We start from the raw sequence: 21,408 nt of genomic DNA on the forward strand, positions 1-21,408 counted from the left end.
CATCACTAATTATTAGAGAAACGCAAATCAAAACTACAATGAGGTATCACCTCACACCAGTTAGAATGGGCATCATCAGAAAATCTACAAACGACAAATGCTGGAGAGGGTGTGGAGAAAAGGGAACCCTCTTGCACTGTGGGTGGGAATGTAAATTGATACAGCCACTATGGAGAACAATATGGAGGTTCCTTAAAAAACTAAAAATAGAATTACCATATGACCCAGCAATCCCACTACTGGGCATATACCCAGAGAAAACCGTAATTCAAAAAGACACATGCACCCGAATGTTCATTGCAGCACTATTTACAATAGCCAGGTCATGGAAGCAACCTAAATGCCCATCAACAGACGAATGGATAAAGAAGTTGTGGTACATATATACAATGGAATATTACTCGGCCATAAAAAAGAACAAAACTGATTCATTTGTTGAGACGTGGATGGATCTAGAGACTGTCATACAGAGTGAAGTAAGTCAGAAAGAGAAAAACAAATATCGTATATTAACGCATGTATGTGGAACCTAGAAAAATGGTAGAGATGAGCCGGTTTGCAGGGCAGAAGTTGAGACACAGATGTAGAGAACAGACATATGGACACCAAGGGGGGAAAACTGCGGTGGGGTGGGGATGGTGGTGTGCTGAATTGGGTGATTGGGATTGACATGTATACACTGATGTGTATAAAATTGATGACTAATAAGAACCTGCAGTATAAACAAACAAACAAACTAAACAACTAATACTAAACTTTCATTGGGTTATTTGTATGGAAATATGGTAATATAAATGTTTCAGACATTACATGAAATTTCTAAAAATCTTCTATGTTCTGGTATAATGTTATAAGTCATAATCCTAGTTATTACTTTAAAATGTATATCTCAGAAATAACTAATTTTCTTGTCAACTGCATTATTATGAACTTTCATCAAATCTTTAACCGTGGTCATTTTTAAGTCTTTTGTCATTTACAGACAGTTCTGGGTGTACTCTGATGCTTTTGCAAATATGTTCCTATAAAAGGGTTTCATCTTCAGGAAATTCATGGAAAAGACTCTGACAAGTACAGGTTTCTGGTAACTGACTGTACTGCTGAACTGAATGAATAAGCATTTTCAGAACTCTAATGAAAAACTGATGAGCTCATAAAAGTGCTAACAAAAGATCAAGATGAAAAAAAAAATTAATTACATGGGACTGAGTGAACTGATGAGGATGAGTATAATTTTTGTGACTTTCTGTTTGAATTTAAAAAAGGAAAAAATCCCACAAGGACTCAGAGGCAAAGAATATACAAATCAATTTTCACTGCAAAGTAAAGGAGCTGTTACATTGGAGGATTATGGACTGAATGTCAATATTATGACATAGTATGAGTGTGTTTCATGTTTGGTAATTGCAATCATTGTTGCTTTTGTTGTGGTCATCCATGTACAATGCTTGGTGTCAGTCTATTTATCTCTTGTAAAAATAAAATACAGTGTGTGTGAAAAAAAAAAAAAAAAACTACAATGAGGTATCACCTCATACCAGTCAGAATGGCCATCATCAAAAAATCTACAAACAACAAATGCTGGAGAGGGTGTGGAGAAAAGGGAACCCTCTTGCACTGTGGGTGGGAATGTGAATTGATACAGCCACTATGGAGAACAGTATGGAGGTTCCTTAAAAAACTAAAAATAGAACTACCATACAACCCAGCAATCCCACTACTGGGCATATATCCTGAGAAAACCATAATTCAAAAAGAGTCATGTACCAAAATGTTCATTGCAGCTCTATTTACAATAGCCAGGACATGGAAGCAACCTAAGTGTCCATCGACAGATGAATGGATAAAGAAGATGTGGCATATACATAAAATGGAATATTACTCAGCCATAAAAAGAAACGAAATTGAGTTATTTGTAGTGAGGTGGATGGACCTAGAGTCTGTCATACAGAGTGAAGTAAGTCAGAAAGAGAAAAGCGAATACCGTATGCTAACACATATATATGGAAACTAAAAAAAAAAAAAAATTGGTCATGAAGAACCTAGGGGCAAGACAGGAATAAAGACACAGACCTACTAGAGAATGGACTTGAGGACACGGGGAGGGGGAAGGGTAAGCTGGGACAAAGTGAGAGAGTGGCATGGACATATATACACTACCAAATGTAAAACCAATAGCTAGTGGGAAGCAGCCACATAGCACAGGGAGATCAGCTCCGTGCTTTGTGACCACCTAGAGGGGTGGGATAGGGAGGGTGGGAGGGAGACGCAAGAGGGAGGAGATATGGGGATATATGTATATGTATAGCTGATTCACTTTGTTTTAAAGCAGAAAGTAACAGACCATTGTAAAGCAATTATACTCCAATAAAGATGTTAAAAAAAAAAAAAAGGAAGCATGGCAAAATGAGAGACAGACGCTGATTAGGCCAATGCAATGAAATCACCTCACGTGCACCTGAGGTATAGTAAATCCTCAGGATGTCTCCCCCTCTGTCAATTCTGACGAACTTAAAAATATGCAGTAGCAGACCTGCCTACAAAAATAGGTTATATGTTTCTCAAAGACTCATCACTGCTTTTCAGAATTGGAAAACAGCCAATGCTATGTACATCGCAGATGAAGATCCAAAGATGAGCTCAGAAAATCAACCCACTAATCTGAGCAAATCACTAACTTTCTACCTCACCTTTCTAAAAGAACATTTTGTCTTTCAGAAAATCTCACCTGGGCTACCTATGGATAGGCCTGCCATCTTAGACTCTAGAAGCCCTGAGCCGCAACTATTGCTGCTTGTAAGGGACGATTCCAGTCCATATGGATCTCTCCATTCTATGAACTTTTATTTTCCTTATTATCTTAATTATATTGTTTTGTCCTCTAATTGTCTTGGGTGTACATGAGAGGTATATGAGACATTATATAAAACAAAACAATATTAGCTTTGAAGCTAAGAGACCTGGGATCATGCCCTAGCTCTGCCATTTATTACCTATGACCAGGAGCAAGCCCATTAACCTATTTGGGAAAAAATTTCTATATCTGTACTACAGATATACTGTAAACTATATAAAGAGAAATTGTTTGTTATTACAATAACAAGTATTCCCACACAGGTGTATTTCCTGCCTTCAGAAGTAGTTTGTTTTTTTCGATGAGATATAATTGACATTATAACATTATGTAAGTTAAGCAACAAGGATGTAATGTGCAGCACAGGGAAATACAGCCATTATTTTGTAAAATCTTTACTGGGCCCGTGAGCCACAACTACTGAGCCTGCGCGTCTGGAGCCTGTGCTCCGCAACAAGAGAGGCCGCGACAGTGAGAGGCCCGCACACCGCGATGAAGAGTGGCCCCCGCTCGCCGCAACTAGAGAAAGCCCTCGCACAGCAACGAAGACCCAACACAGCCAAAATAAATAAATAAATAAAAATTAAAAAAAAAAATTAAAATAAAAATCTTTAAATGGAGCATAATCTATAAAAATGTTGAGTCATTACATTGTCACCTGAAACTAATACAATATTGCAAATCAACTATACTTCAATAAAACGTAACATTGTGCAAGTTTAAGGAATGATTTGATATACATATTGCAAAATGATCAATACTGTAGCATTACTAACACATCTATCATGTCTCACAATTATTATTTCTTTCCTGGTGAGGACAATTAATATCCAGTCTCTTTGCAACTTTGAGGTTTATAATATAGTATTGTTGACTACAATCACTAAGCTGTGCATTACATCTCCAGGGCTTACCTACTAGTTGCAAATGTGTGTTATCCTCTAATAACATCTCCCCAATTCCCCCACCCCCAGGCCCTTATACCATTCTACACTGTTTTGTTTTGCTTCTTTACAACTTCAAATCTTCTCTGGCATCTAGCAGACATATACATAGGTAGGCGCTCAATAACTACTTACTGACTGATTAGAAGATTCCTTTAGCATATAATGATTTAGGGACAAGGCTGATGTTTGCACATTTTATAATATCCACAAAAGGCAGACCGTGAGCTCAGCTGCCATCTTACATAAAAAGAATAATTGTAGGACTAAAGTCTTCAATTTTATTTAAGTTTATGAATTTTCATATATTCCATAAAGGTTAACAATGAGTCTTAAAATCTGAGAAGCAATCCTAAGGCGAAAATAACTCCTAGAACAAGGAGCTCTCCATGTTTATCCTGCACGTTTTCTGCACCTGGTTTTGGTTAAGACTGTGGCTAACCAGATGTCAAGTGGATTGAACAATACTAAGTTCTTCAGATACTGAAGACTTACTACATTTAGAACACTCAAATGGGAGTCACAAAGTCATCATTAACTTAATTACGGCCAACAAAGAAGGATCACTTTGATTAAAATCTCAGAAATTTGTATCCCCGTATCACATGGTTTGTCAGAGTCAACTATAAAGCAAGGCAATAAACTCAAAAAAGGCTAGCTGCGCACATCTACCAGGCGACAGATATTGTATATTGTGTCTATTGTGTAGATATTGTGAAGGTGAGCAAAGAAAGTGAAGCAAAAGAAAGAGGATGGCACTACTGTAGAAGCGAAAACATTTGTTAGGGATGACCCTGCAGAGAAGCATTATGATTCTCAAGAAGTATATTCCAGCAAAACAAAAATGCTCAGAAGTTGAAAGGAAACTGTAAGATTGAGATAACTTAAATTCAAAAGAGAAAGCGCCTATGACAGTTAAAAACTATATGAAATGAGCTTAAAGAAAGCCAAAGAGAAGGCAGTTATCCATAAAAATCTGACATATAATTTACTTTAACAGGTATCAGTTATTATTGCATTTCTTCTATTTCAGGACAAGGGAAATAAAACGGAGGTAACAGGGTTGGGGGAAGAAGGATTATAACATTTCTTAGGTCCTACCTTGTGTCAGACACCTTACTCAGTGCTTTATATCACATTTAATTCTAACAATAAACCCCATGAAGAAAGTATTTCAATACACGTTACAGATATTGAAACCAAGCTTCAGAGAGGTCACATAGCCCATAATCTGCCTAAATTCAGGGAAATATGATCTTTATATCACAGTTACTGAATGCACCTTTAAACAATTATATATTAGAGAATTTCCTTGGCTCTAGTCAGGTCTGAATCAGGCTACTACTTCAAGTCAAGGGAAACCTGTATATTGAGAACTTGACACGTTAGCTTCCTTCAAGAAAGGTTCTGATTGAAAGCAGCCAGATGAAACTGGCCAGAACCCAGGGTGATGAAATAGTCCTAAAAGGTGGGGATCGTGTGGGCAACAGCTCCAGGCTGAATGTGAGGTCCAAGGAATACAGTGTTAAACGATGAAAGTGGCTCTCAAGAGAGCACAGAAATCCACAATTGGAAAGAAGAAGGTACATTAACAGAAGAGCCAACACGAGTTGCCAAAAAAGCATTAAGGGATAGAAATTTTGAAAGTGCACAATAAACTATTGAGAATGAAGGATCATATGCCCTGAACTAAACCCTAGGAAAAAGTATAAAACCGCAGACAGCACCTGCTGACATTTTACCTGTTTCTGCCCCAAACAATTTCTGTTCTAATTCATAAATCAAGGAGAAGCATCAATCAGTAAGATCCAGTTTACATGGCATGAATACAAAGAGGCCATTAACGGTTTCAGCAGGTTCACCATTTAGTCAGTGAAAGCAGCAGAAAGTGTAACTGGCATCAAATCCCTGCAGAATATAAGGGTCAAAATGGCAATTCTTAATTCTTAATGAAACCGTTTAATAGAAAAAAGAACCAAATGGACATCAAGATCAATGAGTTTTTAAAAAAAAAAAACCGTAAGCGTAATGCCAAAGAAAGTACTATTCTGTACGACACTGTACAAGTTTAATTATAATAACTTAAAAATATGCTGTGAGAGGAGAGTGGTAGAAAAAGAAGGATACTAAGACTTACAGAACAGCCCAGCGAGGTAGGGAGTATCATCTCTACAGATGACAACTAACAAATGCTCTGTGTAGGACTTTTCTCCCAACAATGAGATTCAGGAAATTTTTTTAGTCTTTAATGCCCTCATACATTAAAACTTGGGGGAAAATGTCTCATCAATGTACCCTGAATTGTCTGCACTAAAAGGATAGAGAAAGCCTCAAAACTAGTCACATTTAACTGTTAGACACAGAAACAGTCAATTAGCAAGGAACATTTTGTAAACCATTTATCATTTGACGCCTTCTCTGACCTCCATAGAATCTCTAACACTCTCTATATCCCTTAGGCAGTTGTTTTTTTTTTTTTCTTCATGGCACTCATCACACCTGACATACCATATACTCTACTTTCTCACTTGTGAACTCTAGAGTCTAAGTGCAATGAAGGGAGGAAATTTATTTTGTTCACTCTCAACTCCCAGGGTCTAAAACAAAATGCCTGGCTCAAAGTAGGAATACAGTGTTGAACGATGAAAGTGGCAAATGAAGAAATGAATATATGTCAGGTTGTGTTATCAATGAGCTCAACTCAAAGATGAGCTTAGGTAGGATTGCACCTTCTGAGAAGTATTTCAGAGTACCAGAAGTACAAAGATGAGAACTAAAATGTATAAAGGAACAAAACCAAAAAGATATGACTGGGTATTCACAAGCACTGTCAGAGTGTTGCAGAAAAATCCAGTCCATTCATTGGCTCAACCTGAGCAGAAAGGTATGTTGCAATATCTGCTTTTCATCACACTCAACTTTAACATTTGAAAGCTCAACTGCCATAAAAAACTAAGATGGAAAAATCCATTTTGGTACAATCTACAATAGCCCACAGGAGAAATTTACAAGAACTGCAAGTTCAAGATGAGCAATGGATGGCATTGTAATTACATCACAGAGGAGAAGCTTGATTGACAGATGACATAGAACCTAAAACTCTACCCAAGGCAGAAGGAAAAAAGTACCCGGCCTACTTTAATAGGAAACGTGTGACCTTAGTTAGCAATGCAAAACCAAAAGTTATTGCTTGGCTAAGTATGTGACTTGGGGTGAGTAACATGGTGACCTAATAGTTCTGCTTATGATTCTACTAATCTGGCTGGCAACATGATATTGCTGTTAAATGAGGTGCTCTGTTTCTGTCACTCAACTGGAGCAGCGTGGTCACAATCAGATTGATTACGCACATCTAGGTGTAAGAACTCATTTATTATTATTCCCCAACCTAGATCCATGCATTTACATTGAAGAGCATCACTTTCCCATTTGGTCAGTCATGTTGCATTAGTAAATTCATGAATCAGGGCTGTGTTTATACCATGATTGTGAATTTTAGTTAGTTAAGGTAAAGTTCAGGCTCTGCTCTTGGATTACAATATGCATTGGTATGTGAAAACGAGTACAAGAATGGAACCCTGATAGGCAACTATGAAATTTATGCCAAATGGAAAAATTAAAACCAAATGTACATTCTGACCAACACCAATTACATAAACAAATGCTTATGAAAACAAAAAATTTTCTTCTCCCCAAAGATCAACATCTCACAATTCCACTGATAGAGACCCTTGGGGATGGGTATGAGATTCAGGGCAGGGGGGCCACCTGCAACTGGTAGAGGCTTAGCTCATGCTGCCAGGTGATGAGTCCAAAGCTTTGAAATTGGGAGTGCTTCCACCAAGCCTACCTATCCCACCTCCTCTAGAACACCCACACGTCTTCCCAGAGATGTAAGAATAAAGACCAACTTTTTTTTATAGGACCAAGAGGGTCTGGCATGGTCTGCCCCCTCATCCTGCAGCAAATCTTCCCTTGTACTCTGGCCTTCAGCCACACTAGCCTTTCAGCTTCTGGAACATGACCTGCTTCCTCTTTCCACGAGCCCCCTGCACATGTCAAATGTCCAGAATGATCTCCCTCCCATCCCCTACCCCAGTCAAACCCCCGGCCAAAGCTTAACTAAAGAGTTTTCCTTGAGGCAACTCATTTTGTCATATGCTCTTGTAACATCAAAGAACCCTCCTTCCTAACACTTGGCTCATTTGTACATTTGCATTTACTTATGAGATGTCTGTCTCCTCAACTAGATAGTAAGTTCCATGAAGAAGGTACTTTTTTGGTCCCTCAGTGTATCCCAGCACTGAGTACAACTCTGGGTATAGATAGTGAGTTCTACTGCATTTGTGGAAGACAGGAAAGAAGGAAGGATGGAAAAGTTTAACTCACATTGTCAGAATGTGGCATGGAGCAGAAAAAGATCAGAAACACAAAGGAAAACCATTAACAGGGAAAGCTAACTAGAGCACAGGTAACTGGGACCAAAGCAGATTCATCACTTATCTTCCTCAGTGCCTAAAGGAGGTACTCCGTATTTGTTAAATACTTGAGTGAATGAATGAATGAATATAAGGGGCATGGGCAATCAATCCAGATTTCTCTTTCTACATTTGCAACTTCTGCTGCAAGTCTGTGTATATTTCCTGATTCTATGAGTCTGTGGTAGCTTCTCATGCCTTTTCTCTCTTTTTAAGCATTTTGCTCGCCACTTCTCTCTCTCTGTGGCACTGATTATTTTATTTGGTTTTGGGTATTAATCACACCAGGGCTAACAAGTTGTTTCAATCAGAATTATCTGTCCCATGTAAAATCTCACTTCCTTCATGTCAACTGAATTTCTTACTTTCTTCATGGTTAAAAGTTACTTAGAACTTTTCTCTGAATGACATGAGTTTGTTACATCCCTTTTTTTCTTTTTCCACTTTGAAAGATGGCTCACTTGGCATTATACCACTCTGTCAGAAAACGGGCCAGACAGACGAAACACAACTATGATAACACTCTAGTACCTACCGAGACACTGCCCATTCCAGCCTCGGAACCCTTCCGTGCAGGGAACACACTGGTAAGATCCAGGAGAATTCACACACTGCTCATCTGGACAAGTACTTGGAGTCAAACATTCATCAACATCTGAAAAAATCAAAAAGCTAGGTCACAGACATTTTATCAGAATACTAGAACACAAACTGACTCGTATGATGAAGGGGAAAAGAGGCATGTTTTACCTACATTTTGGTGAGGAAAACAATAACTGAAAAAGTGACACACTGGGTCTGTACTTAAACACACAGTGAGAATGCATGGCTGAGTATACCTTGACTGAAATATTTACACATGTTCCAAGGAAGAACTTGGCCCCAATTCTCCAACTGGCAGGCCCAGACCTCTCCACTCTGGGAATTGGCAGTTCTCTGGGGCCACTTTCTGGACATCAAACCTTTCAAGTAATAGCATGGCTTGCCAGAAAGAAATAAAAGAAATGGACATGAGAGTGAGGAAGCCATTTATCCACCTGGCTAGAGGTTCTCTCTGCAGACACTGGATGCCCTAGGGAAATCCTTGCTTTGGCTTCATGGCCCCCAAAACATCCTAGGTTTGAATAATTTAAAACATTGCATATGATAGGAATTCCTTGGAGGTGGAAAAAGAATATTAGGAGAGAATGAATTCATCAAATACTTCCAAGATTTTCCAGAAAACACAGTGAATGATCATAGGGTAATACATCCTGGTTTAAAATACACCTTACTTTTCACATTCACAGCTAACGAAAGTTATTAATCCTTGTTCTTTTCAATGTGAGGAGAAAAAAAACACCTTAAATACGGATGGAAATGTGGCAGACATACAATAGCTTCAGGCTTTTTTAAGAATAGTAAAACAATAAAATGGAGGAAAAGTAACATATAGGAGATGGTTCAACAGTTTAAAATGAGTAGTAACACCTTGGGTACCAACCCCAACAGAAACAGGTGTTTTTCTGGAGTTGAATTTTGAATTCAAGTGAGTGGATTCAATGTCTAAGTGTCTCAATATGAGATGTATATAGGACCTCTAATCATACCTAAAATGTAAACAGATTTTTCAGGACATAAGCTAAAAAGTGAAAGAAATATATAATGAATACACTGAACATACATGGGTATTTGAGGTCATCATTCTGGTAAATTCTCAAAAATCATCTCTCATTATATATCACTAGACATGTGTGAAAAGATGCTTAAGGTAAAAGATGTTATTAATAGAATAAGCACCAGGTCAGTGTTGTAATTTTTTTTTTTTTCCTATCAGCGAAAAATTCTTGCCAATAGACAATGACACACAGTGATTTTTTTCTAGGTCAGATGTTCTGGGACTTCTTGTTCTACAAAAAGATGATGCTTGCCAGTTTCATTTTCCAAACAGCATTACATCCTTCTCTGGATGGGATATTTTAAAAAATGGAACTACATCTGCTAAGTCAGAGAAGGTCATTGAAATAGGCTGGTTTGATAAATAAGGTACAATGCTGAGAAACACAAGACAATATCCCTGCAATTCCTGTTGCTCTCATCTCTGTTTGCTTGTTCCCTCATCTGTAAATGAGGGACTACCTGCCTGGTAATACCTTCACAGAATAAAGTAAGGATGCATGAGATAACGTCTGTAAACTACAACAGACTCCTTGGAGACTGACACTGTTTGAAAGCAACTTGGTCAGTGACAGCTGAGAAAATCTTCAGTGAGCCAGAAGCCCGGGGACCTTTGGTTCTGGTCCATGATGAAGTTAGAAAACAGCTACGTTATTTGGCTCCTTCATTTCAAGCCTTTTCATGGGGATAGAATTATATAATTATTTACTCAGGGAATGCTGGTGATATTTCTGTTAAATAATTTCTATACACTGAGTAGTCTCCTAACTGCTTTCCATTTATTTCCTTTGTCTTCAAATTTCTTTTCTATTCCTTTCTACTGTCCATCGCTATGCTCTAGTAATTCCTTAAATAGCTTATCTTCCTGTCCTGAGTCTGTGTGTAGAACTTGAGGAGCCATATTTGACCTTCTGGAGGAGCATTGCTTTGCAAATAAATGCTTGTCAGACATACCCACGTCTTTTCTTTTTTAAAACACTCCCACAATTATAGATGTTCTGAGAAGATCTATGCAAAAACAAAACGAGTTAGGGAAAGGGGAAGTTTAAGGAAACTAACACTTTTTGAGAACAAGGTGACAGGCACCATACAACATTCTGCAACACCCATTTACTCGCACAAGCCTGAAAGTTCACTGCGTGGTTCCCATTTTACAGATGAAGAACTAAGTTTTGAAGGGGCTACGTACCTGGTTCCAAGTTAGACCCTTACTGAGTGCGGGGGTCATGCCACAGTCTCTGCTCTCCCCATCCTCAAGCTAGCTGCAGAGCAGAGGGAGAGTCCCCCGTAAGAGGAGAGTGGGGACACTTTACACCTGTGCAGTCCCATGGCCCTCGGCCGTCAGCAGAAGAGTTCATATCTCTGTTCCGATGGGAGCTGATCAGAGATGCAGTAACATAAAACGCTCCCCGCTTCTCTCCAGATAACTCAGGGGCTGAGGCAAGGGGCCAGCAAGAAAGGCAGGTGCAGGCTGCCAAAGAACTGTCTAATGAGCTCTCCCTCCAGACCTGGTCATTAGAACCGTGAAGAAAACCAACATGTAGGAGCCAAGAGACAGCTGAGAGCAGCCTGCCCCCACGGGCCTATCCCTCCCGAGTGCTGGAGGCCCAGCCACGTCTGCAAAGAGGCTCAATGTCAGGCAGCCGAGCAGGGAACCCCACGGAACCAGCACCATCCCTACAGACAGGCTCCTCAAAAACATGCCCAGAGACCCCTGCTCCTTTGCCCTCACATTTCTATGGCAAGATTTAAGCAGAGGTTCAACGTATTTCTTCACAAAAGTAATTATTCAAAGCGTACCATGGTGGCTTCAACAAGTACCTGTGTGACTTGGACACAAGCACGAGCAGAAATATTCAATGGTTCATCATTTTAATTTTGAAAAGTTAAAAACTTTTCAAAACATTTTTACAACGAGAGCAGATCCATTGCTGGGGTCAATACGAAAGAAATTTTATCTAGCACAGCTGGAATCTGACTCGGAGTTGGTCAGACAGCACTTCTGTAGACAGTCTGCAAGCAAGTCCCAGAACACATGGGAAAGAAAGAAGCTGAGACAAAGGAATGGAACAAGGCGAAAAGGTCGAAAACAAAAAGTCCACACTGGGACACCTGCACCATGTCCCCAGATGAATGATGCAGACACTATAATTAAGTCTGGGTTTGTACTAAAATCCTCTGCAGTTAATTGTTCTAAAGTGATTTCACCCCACATACCAGAGAAGGCAGATACTGAAGTGAGTAATAAAGAGCTTATGAAGGTGGAAAATGACCCAGACAGAGCCACTGAAGTAAGGCAAAGGGGCTGTGGTCCCAGAAGGCAGCAAGAGCTTGGATGAGCTGGTACCCTGCACAGATCGGTGGCGAAGGAAACTTCGTACCAGGCCAGGTGCCCGCCAGCCCTGGGTTCTGGACCCAGCCCTGCGTTTCATGGTCCCGTGCACTCAGCACTTCAAAGTGGGCGCCGGCTCCCCATCCTCTCAGCAGACTCACCCTCGCAATGGCCTCCGGGGGTCATGCGGTACCCGCTGTCGCAGTATTCACACCGGAAGGCCCCCACGGTATTGATGCAGTGCCCTTCCCCACAGACGTCTGGCCTCAGGCACTCATCAACATCTACGCAAAGCAGAAAACGTTGTCGAGTTTTATTTCCCAAAACATAGTTCCAAACCTCTCCCATCTCCCAGGTTAGTTCGATGTTAAGAATGAAGTAACTGATTCCTACTATCTATCATCTCTTTGATTTGTTCCAAAAAATTGAGTGGTTTTGATTTACTCGACTCCAAAAGAAATATTTTACGCCTCTGGTTTTTGCAGACATTGGATACTATTCATTCAAAACTGTTGGGGAAAAAATTCCATTTTTTAATCTTCCAGTATCTAGCAGATAACTATGTGGTAACAGGGGTTTAATAATAAATTTAGGGTTGTCTGAATAAGCCCTGGACTGATGGAATCTTAGGGGAGCTAGAAACCCGCATGTGGGAATTTATGCATCAGAAAGAACACTGTCATTACCTATGCAGTTAGTACCCTCCTCACTGGCCATGAACCCCGCTGGGCAAATACACAAGAAACTTCCCTCAGTGTTTTCACAGCGTCCCTGGGAGCAGAGGTGTTGGGCCTGAGCGCATTCATCAATATCTGTTAACAAAAAGACAGATAAAAGGATTAGTGTAGTCTAGCATGAAATTCTCAGTCTCTCTGTTCATGAAATACCAGCACACCATCCCCCGTGTCCCACAAACCTTTATAAGTGAGGAAAACAGTAAAAGGAGACACGATCAGTCTTCCTGAATACCTGAAGGGCTGTTACTGGGAAAAGGGAATACACATATGGTGTACTGCTTTGAAAGCTCAAGCTACAGCCATGACATAGGTGTTTCAAAGAGAAAGATTTCAGGTCACCACAAAAGGACCTGCCTGATAACTGGAGTCATGTAAGCACTGGAATTCACTGTGCAACTCCCAGGCCAGCTCAGCAGAGACAGTCAGAAATGTTGGGACAGGCACTCTTTCACTGTGCACTTGGGTAAAGCGAGACTGCATCATCTCGACCGACTGCCCTTTCCAACTTTATATGCTGGGGTTCTAAACATAATACATCTAATGTATACAAATTCAAGAGAAATAGCCATGTTACGGAGCAGGTGGATGTTCCCCTCACACCTCACCCCACATATATATGCGAAACAAAACGGCAAAAGTCACATCTGCATAATGGCATTCAGCATATTAAAGTGGGTTTAATTAGGTATATGCCTTTGTTGCTCTATATTTGCCTTATAACTCTTAGTGCTGAATTTTCTTTTTCTAAAAAAAAGATATTAAATTTAGTGTTAACACATTAAAATGACTTACTTAACACTATTACACCCCTTTTTGAGATTCATTTTTTCCCCAAAGAAGCATATATGAGATCCCTACTTTATAAATTCATTAATAGTTTTGTGTCAGCATATATTGATTTTCAATACAGAAATTCCTATTAAAAATCAAATTTTATGAACTTAGATGAACATAATTCTTCACTGCAGAATATATTAATTTGTTTTGCTAAATATGTTTGTAGATAGCTATTTCTAGAGCTCTTACTTTTATATTCTTTACCTGAAAAGCTTTGGGAAATTATTCCACCTTTATGTAATTGTATTACACTTGGCAAGGTAGGTAGCATTGAACCAAGTGGTAAGAGCCTCCTAGGAGTTTACTGAACCTCTTTTTGAGTACCCTTAGCTCAGGGATAAAATTTTTTAAAAATTAAACATAATAACATTTTCCCCATGATAAAAAAAATGTTCTCTATGTGCAAATATTTGATATTTAATAATCTCATCTACCAAAAGTGTCTCTTCTTACCAACACATTTCCTCTGTTGCTCGCTGAACTTGTAGCCATCATAGCATATACAGGTATACCTCACCGGTAGGTTAATGCAGTGTCCTGCTCCACAGATATCAGGGTTCACAGTACATTCATTGATCTCTTTAAAAATAAAAAAATGTACGGAAAAACAGATATAAACAAAGATTCCATTGCTACTTGCAAACAATTACTTGTGTTTCCTGATTCCCTTATTGCCAGGTATGCAATTAGAAAACACAATTTTATACTCTAAAATCAAGTATAAATTCATTTGATTACTGATGACCATCATTTCATAATTGATCACAGTTAGTCCCAGCCAAGGTCATCAATAATTCTTGATGAAACAACTTCTAAGATGAACTGGAGAAGGTGGAAATTCAGAAAGAGGCCATGTTAAACGTTATAGTTTACCAATTCTGAATTTCCAAGATGGCCCATCAATGAGTTTCTATCCACTCCAGTTCATTTTGAATGATGGACTAATCACATGATTTCTCCTGATAAGAAATAGATGGTAACTTTCTATTCGTTAGCAGGCCAAATTCAAGTTCCAAAAACTATATTCAACCTCCTTCCAAATTTCTCATTAATTCTCCAGAAAGATTTACCACTTCTAATCAAAGCAGAACTTCTGGATGTAACTTACTCTTAATTTGCCAATTTCAACAGGAGCATATTTTATTTATACTAGTATAGAATCTTCTTCCAAATCTTCTCTGCTCAATTCCTCCCTCACTCTCCTCCTGATCCCTGCATGAGACTGGCTTCTTCTATGAAGCCTGAGAAGATGAGCCCCGAGTCCTCACTCCACTCACAGACAAGGCTGTGGTCAAGGCAAGGTGAGAGGAGCTCCCAGTGGGTGAAGGCCATCACAATGTGCTTTATTACCAAGAGGACATGAGGACTCAAAGGTGACCTGAGATGAATTACTCCAAGACAGGCTGTTGATTTCAATGATCTTTGTAAGAATGTATAATAGAGTAGTGGGGGGAGGGGGGCACAGCTGGTGGTCAGAAGCCCAGCCTTGGAGGACAGTACAGGTACCAACCTTGCTGCCCTTTCTTAGCTCTGTAACAAAGAGCAAGTTACTTAAACAATCTAAGCCTCACTTTTCTGTCTGTGTAAATGAGAATTATCAGAGCACCAACTTCAGAGCGTGAAGTTCAAAAGAGTTAACCTAAATAATGCATGTAGCTCAATGCCTGGCACATTACATGTGTTCAATAAAAGTTAGCCATTATTGGGCTTCCTTGGTGGCAAAGTGGTTAAGAATCCGCCTGCCAACGCAGGGGACACAGGTTCGAGGCCTGGTCCGGGAAGATCCCACATGCCGTGGAGTAACTAAGCCCGCGAGCCACAATTACTGAGCCCACGTGCTGCAACTACTGAAGCCTGCACACCCAGATTTTTTGCTCCGCAACAAGAGAAGCCACCACAATGAGCACCCACTGCAATGAAGAGTAGCCCCTACTCGCCGCAACTAGAGAAAGCCCGCGCGCAGCAACGAAGACCCAACGCAGCCAAAGATAAAAATAAATAAATAAAATTTTAAAAAAGTTAGCCATTATTACTGATTACTGTGGTTGTTCCTATTGAAGTCATTTAAGAATAGATAACAAAGAAACAGCACATTTATAACAACTCCCTTGGGCTAGTATCTCACTGTCATCACGTAGTAAACAACGCTTAAAACAGATGAGATCATGGATGAGCCCAAGTGGCCCAGTGGAGGAAGACGGGGCCTCAAGCATGACAAGCTAAATCACACCTTTGTTAGAGCAATCTATGGTTTGAAGGAAAAGAAAAACAGGCATGCTACTGTCACCAATAACCCACTGTGAATTCTGAAGAAAGATGTGAAAAACAGTGTTTTAACAAAAATTCACTTGGAAATGACCTAAGTTGGGGTTGAGGTTGCTCTCCAAAACCCAAACCACATTCATTTTTCATCAAGTGTTATTCACTGTGCTGTGATTTTAAGACAACCGATGCAAGTCATTTGAAAAGTTGTTAGGCTTTATAAGGATGCATATGACTACAGAGCTGCAGTATTTTGCACCAAATCACTTGGATTATGAAAAAACCGCACATTTACAAGTTACTTATATCTTTAGTGAGCCTATTTATGCTAATTCACTATCAGAAAAATAGACTGTTTATAGTCAGTATAATATCAAATTACAGAAAAAATAATCCAAAAGGCTAAAAAAACATGGGTTTTTTGACAACATGATTGCCTAGACTTAAGTGACTGATACTAACAACATAAAACAATGAATTATGACACATACATAGCATACATCATTATATAATCATTAACAGGATAGGATAATGCTTATTTGTTAAGAAAATATAGTTAGGTACAAATTACAGTATAGGATATGATCTAAATTATTTTATACACGGAAAAGAAGATTGGAAGGAAATAAGTCTTAAGTGTTACAATTACAGGGATTTGTACTGTCTATATTTTCCTGTATTTTTCAAAATTTCTACAATGAACAGGTATGATTACTTCTATAATCAGAAAAGTCTTTCTTAAAAAATTATTATTTCTATGTGCCACAAAAATCTGCAGGTAAAAAAGGTAATCTTCTCCAGGTTCTACTCCTAGACCCTCAGGTAAGAACTCCCTTCTCTGTTTATAAGAATTCTTTAGTAGAATAGTGTGAGAAGCACATCTTTAACCATCTATTCTTAATGTAGGTAGATGCCTTCTTTGAATATTATTGGTATTTAGATTTCTTGATTTTCTTTGTAATTATTTCCATTATGTTCTTATCTGCCATTTTCTTAAAACAGAAAAGACATATTGATCAGATTTGCAAAAAGAAAAATTAGAAGATGACTTAATATACTAGGAACAAGAATTCAGAATTAAAAGGCTGTACATCTGGGGTTTTCAGGAAAGGCTTGATCAGTACTCATTGCCCCACCCCCAGCCCCCCACATACCAATTTGTTGATTACCAAATATTTATTTGTCCTTATTCAGGCATAGCTTTAGGATGGATTTTTTTACATGTGTGAACAAAAGTCTTCAAAAATATGTGATGCTTAATTCAGATGAGATACATTCCTATAGCAGTGTGCCAATATTTAGATCTTTTCTTCTTAAGTCAGCTCTAAGATAGGAGAAATGGTTAAGAATTTTAATTCCTTAGTCTTAAGAAATGAATAATAATAGCCTTTCCTTCCAATCTAGTATCTTAAATGGAAGCTATGAGGTTGAAAGAGTTATGAGGAAAGTTTGAGGATTTTTAGTTGATTACCTCAGATTAAGTATATAAAGATGCAGCTTGAAAATGTTGATCCCAGTTGGTACTAACGTATGTAAGAAAATGTTACTCTGACACCACTAGAGGGTACTAAGAGATACATCAAAGGAGCGGAGGGACATTTACTAACCTATACTTGATTTCTACACTGTTTGCCCCATTTTTTTTTTTATATACCAGTGATGAATGTAACTTATCAGTTTGTCCTCAGAGATACCTTTTATCCATTTGCTAAGAGGATTCCACCCTTCTAAGTTAAACAAAAAAAGAAAGCCATAACAACTTCAAAACACCTCCGCTTTCTCTTTACTACTCATCAAAAAATTTACCAGATTATAGTCAACAATACTGTATTATAAATTCCAATGTTGCTAAGAGATTAAATCTTAACCGTTCTCAACACACAAAAAGGAAAAGTATGTGACATGATAAAGGTGTTAGCTAATGCTTTTGTAGTAATCATAGTGCAATATACGAATGTATCAAACCAACACACTGTATACCTTAAACTTATATAATGTTATGTCAACCACGCCTCAAAAAAAAAAAGGAACCAAAAAAATTGATCAATACCATTTTTAAGGTAAAAAGTAAATTACTGCTACTCCTATTTTAAAACTTTAAAAACATGTCTCCCACCACCTCTTCCCATGCTTTCCCTCCTTGTCTTTTACGCTTTCATTCTTGATCACATATAAGTTATACAGAAAGCCAAGTCCTGAGGGTATTGTCTTAAAACTGAAAAAAAGCTGCTGGTTTTCTCTGTGTTTTGCGGGGCACAGACATTATGCTTTACGTTTTTCTAAGAGGTCACTCACACATAGGCTTGTGAGCCTGTTCCCATGGAAAGGATCAGTACAGGTCAAAACATACATTTCTCTGTACGTGCTGATAGCGTCAACACAAGCACCGGGAATATGGCAAAGCCTCGCACAGGAAGCACTAATTACTGGTCTCCCGGGCACTCTGGTTAATGATAATGTCTTCTCTTCTACCGCATGTTTGGTTTCCCAGAGATCAAGAGACTGCTCCCACTGGACTCTTCCAGGTGTCCTCCTTCATTACACCCATCACATTTCCCCGGGTTTGCAGGACCGCCCTATGCTTTCCTACTACATGTGGCCCCTGAAACAGCTTCACCTGCACTGGGCCAAGGACCTTACTGTTTCTTTCCCGGGAGCCCATTTAGAATTTGGAAAAAGAGCCATGACCAAAAGCCAGTGGAAAACCAAATGCTCTATTTATCCCGGCAAAAAGGCCAGTGGTGGATTTAAGAGTTTGGTGTCTTTATTTTTAAGAATTAAATGAAAAAGAGAGCTGTTGACAAAATATGAAAATGAGTATGCTGACCTTTAGCTTTTTTCCTCATCATGTGATTACTCAAAATAAATAAATAAACAAAGCTGGAAATATTAAAGCATGATGATTTAACATGGAAAAAAGTTCACCTTCCATTAGCGTACACAGTTTATTGAGGCTGTCATGATACTGGTAATATGCTTCAGGGACAAACGTTTTTATAAAGTGGTCATTTCTGCGTTCTGGAAAAGATCCAATGAGCAAAATAGTTGTTATAATGTTTGGGCCATGATGATTACAAAGGTTTACATAAAGCAGTCATGAAAGTCAAGGAATAATTTCTGGCTGGTCTGCAAGGGCCATGGAGAAAGTTTAGGAAGAGCTGGAGGAAGGCATCAAATGTCAACTCACGGAAAGGTTTACAGAAATGCCCTGGCTTCCTAACTGCCCCACAAAGAGCATAAGCTGTCCCACAACAACTGAAGCAGATGTTTCCACTTTGTAAATACTCGCCAGAGAAATAAAGGTCTGATTTTCCAACCTATCCTTGAGCTATTAAGATACTATGCTAAATCAAGAATTTATATGCTGAAATGTATCATTTATTTGGAAACAGTATGCCAATAATACTGCAAACCACCAATTGAGCTGCTGAGAGTGGAAAGTATCACACTTATTCCCTGCAAATATGTGGCTCACTTTATAATTATTGCAAGTCAAAGTGAGTCTGATGAAATCTGCAAAGGCTACTTCCAGTCTCACCATCATAAAGATATCATCGTTGAGCAATGTGGAGCTTATTTTGTTTATTTTAGACACCTACTTATTATTCTATTCCTTTCTTCAATTTATGGATGAAACTAAGAGTGACAAACATCTACCTCCTTTGTGTTCTAGGGGAAAACAAAACAACAAAAAACAAAAAAAACACTGCCTAATGTTTCAGAGAGAAATGATCAGATTGCTCCTTCAATCTACATGTTTGGCTCTCTTATCAAAACCAATGGGAACATCTATATTTTGATTTCAATTAAATTTGATACAAAACAGTCCTCTTGTTCTAGTGTAGATTACAGATCATATAGTATGGCTCCAAAAATTGCAAGCCATTTAAATTCAAAGACTATTTACAATGTTCTCCCCATGGATTGTTTTAGAAAGATTCTTTTACTATATGAAGTCGGAGCACCTACAAATGCTGCATGAAAATAAAATTTCAATGTCACTTGTTTCCTGGAAGGAAATATTTGTGCTTCAAACATGTGATAGCAGATGTTAGCCCTGTATCTCTGCCAAACTCAAATTAAGCTGTCTTCTAACAACTTCATATAGCACAGCTACTTTCATTTTTTTCAATCAGCTCCACAGTTCAGTTGAAGCTGAGTAACTGCAATTTATTATTCCTCACAGGCCTGCATTTAAATGATGAAACTACCTTTATCTAGCCAAACTTAACCTCTACAAAGCTAGTTTGCAAGAAGTCTGATGGTTGAAGTCAGCCATTGTTAAAAAGGCACAAAAGTATGCCTTCACATTGGAAAATGGAAACAGAGTACTTGAAAGAACTTTTGCACTGACAGACTGCAATTTTTCTTTTTAACGCTGATAAAAACAATGAGAAGATCCTCGCTGACCAAGACGGTATATTACATGTTTGTATGCCTTGCACTGCATAGCAGAGCCTCTCATAGATGGGATTAATAAAGTGGGTAGACATACATGTGACTTCAGAACAGAGAATAACAATTTTAGCCACAGCCATTTAAAAAAAAAATCACTAGCATTTCACTGTATCACTAGAAATACTTAGAATAGCTAACATTTCTATAACACTTTACTCGGTATTTATAGTAAAACCAAAGAGCAGTTGCCCTGCATTCACGTGGGAAGACCATGGCTCTGGGTGCAGCTGCGCCTTGAGGGTATCCCTGAAGTAAGTGAAAACACACTGCTGGGTCCATGATGCGACTCTGCACTATTTAGTCAACTGCATTGCACCTTGGGGCCGGGGTGCTTTTTAAAAACACTTTCTAGTCTGCTGTATCAGTTCAAGTATCTAAGAGAAATTACATCCACAATTTTGAGAAAATGGGTAAAAGTTTTTGGTTTTTTAAAACATATAAAAGCTGTATGTATTTAAGGTGTACAACTTGATATTTTAATATGTATACATTGTGAAATGATCACCACAATCCCACTAATTAACACATCTAACCAAGCACATTTCTATTGGAAATGATGCATGTCATGTTTCTGAAGAGGTGAAATTCTAAGGGAGGCTGCAAACTCCTCTATTAGCTTCTGCCAACCTCATTGCCAGCCTCATCCTGCAATGACATCAGGAACTTAAGCTGCTGTGATACATTTTAGTGATATTTTCTCTGATTATAATACTATATTTCCACACAAGAATATGTGGAATACACAAAAAATTCTAAAATGAAACAACATCCGAACCTCTCAGACCCCACTACAAAAAATAATCACTGCTAATATCTGGTGTATTTTCTTCTAGCATTTTCTCAATGTATG

The 21,408-nt window shown here is 38.6% G+C and overlaps 1 protein-coding gene across 8 annotated transcripts in view; it reads right to left on the reverse strand.

The window, feature by feature from the left end:
- Positions 1-21,408, reverse strand: part of LTBP1 (latent transforming growth factor beta binding protein 1) — a 427,484-nt gene that overhangs the window by 114,771 nt on the left and 291,305 nt on the right. For all 8 annotated transcript variants that reach the window (XM_059943619.1, XM_059943615.1, XM_059943620.1 and 5 more), the window contains 4 exons: positions 14,292-14,417; positions 12,951-13,076; positions 12,426-12,548; positions 8,812-8,931 (listed from right to left, as the gene is read on the reverse strand). In XM_059943619.1, coding sequence (XP_059799602.1) covers positions 8,812-8,931; positions 12,426-12,548; positions 12,951-13,076; positions 14,292-14,417 — 495 coding nt within the window. The remainder of the gene's footprint in view (positions 1-8,811; positions 8,932-12,425; positions 12,549-12,950; positions 13,077-14,291; positions 14,418-21,408) is intronic.

This window comes from Balaenoptera ricei, chromosome 13 (assembly GCF_028023285.1).
Source record: "Balaenoptera ricei isolate mBalRic1 chromosome 13, mBalRic1.hap2, whole genome shotgun sequence".
Lineage (NCBI taxonomy): Eukaryota > Metazoa > Chordata > Mammalia > Artiodactyla > Balaenopteridae > Balaenoptera > Balaenoptera ricei.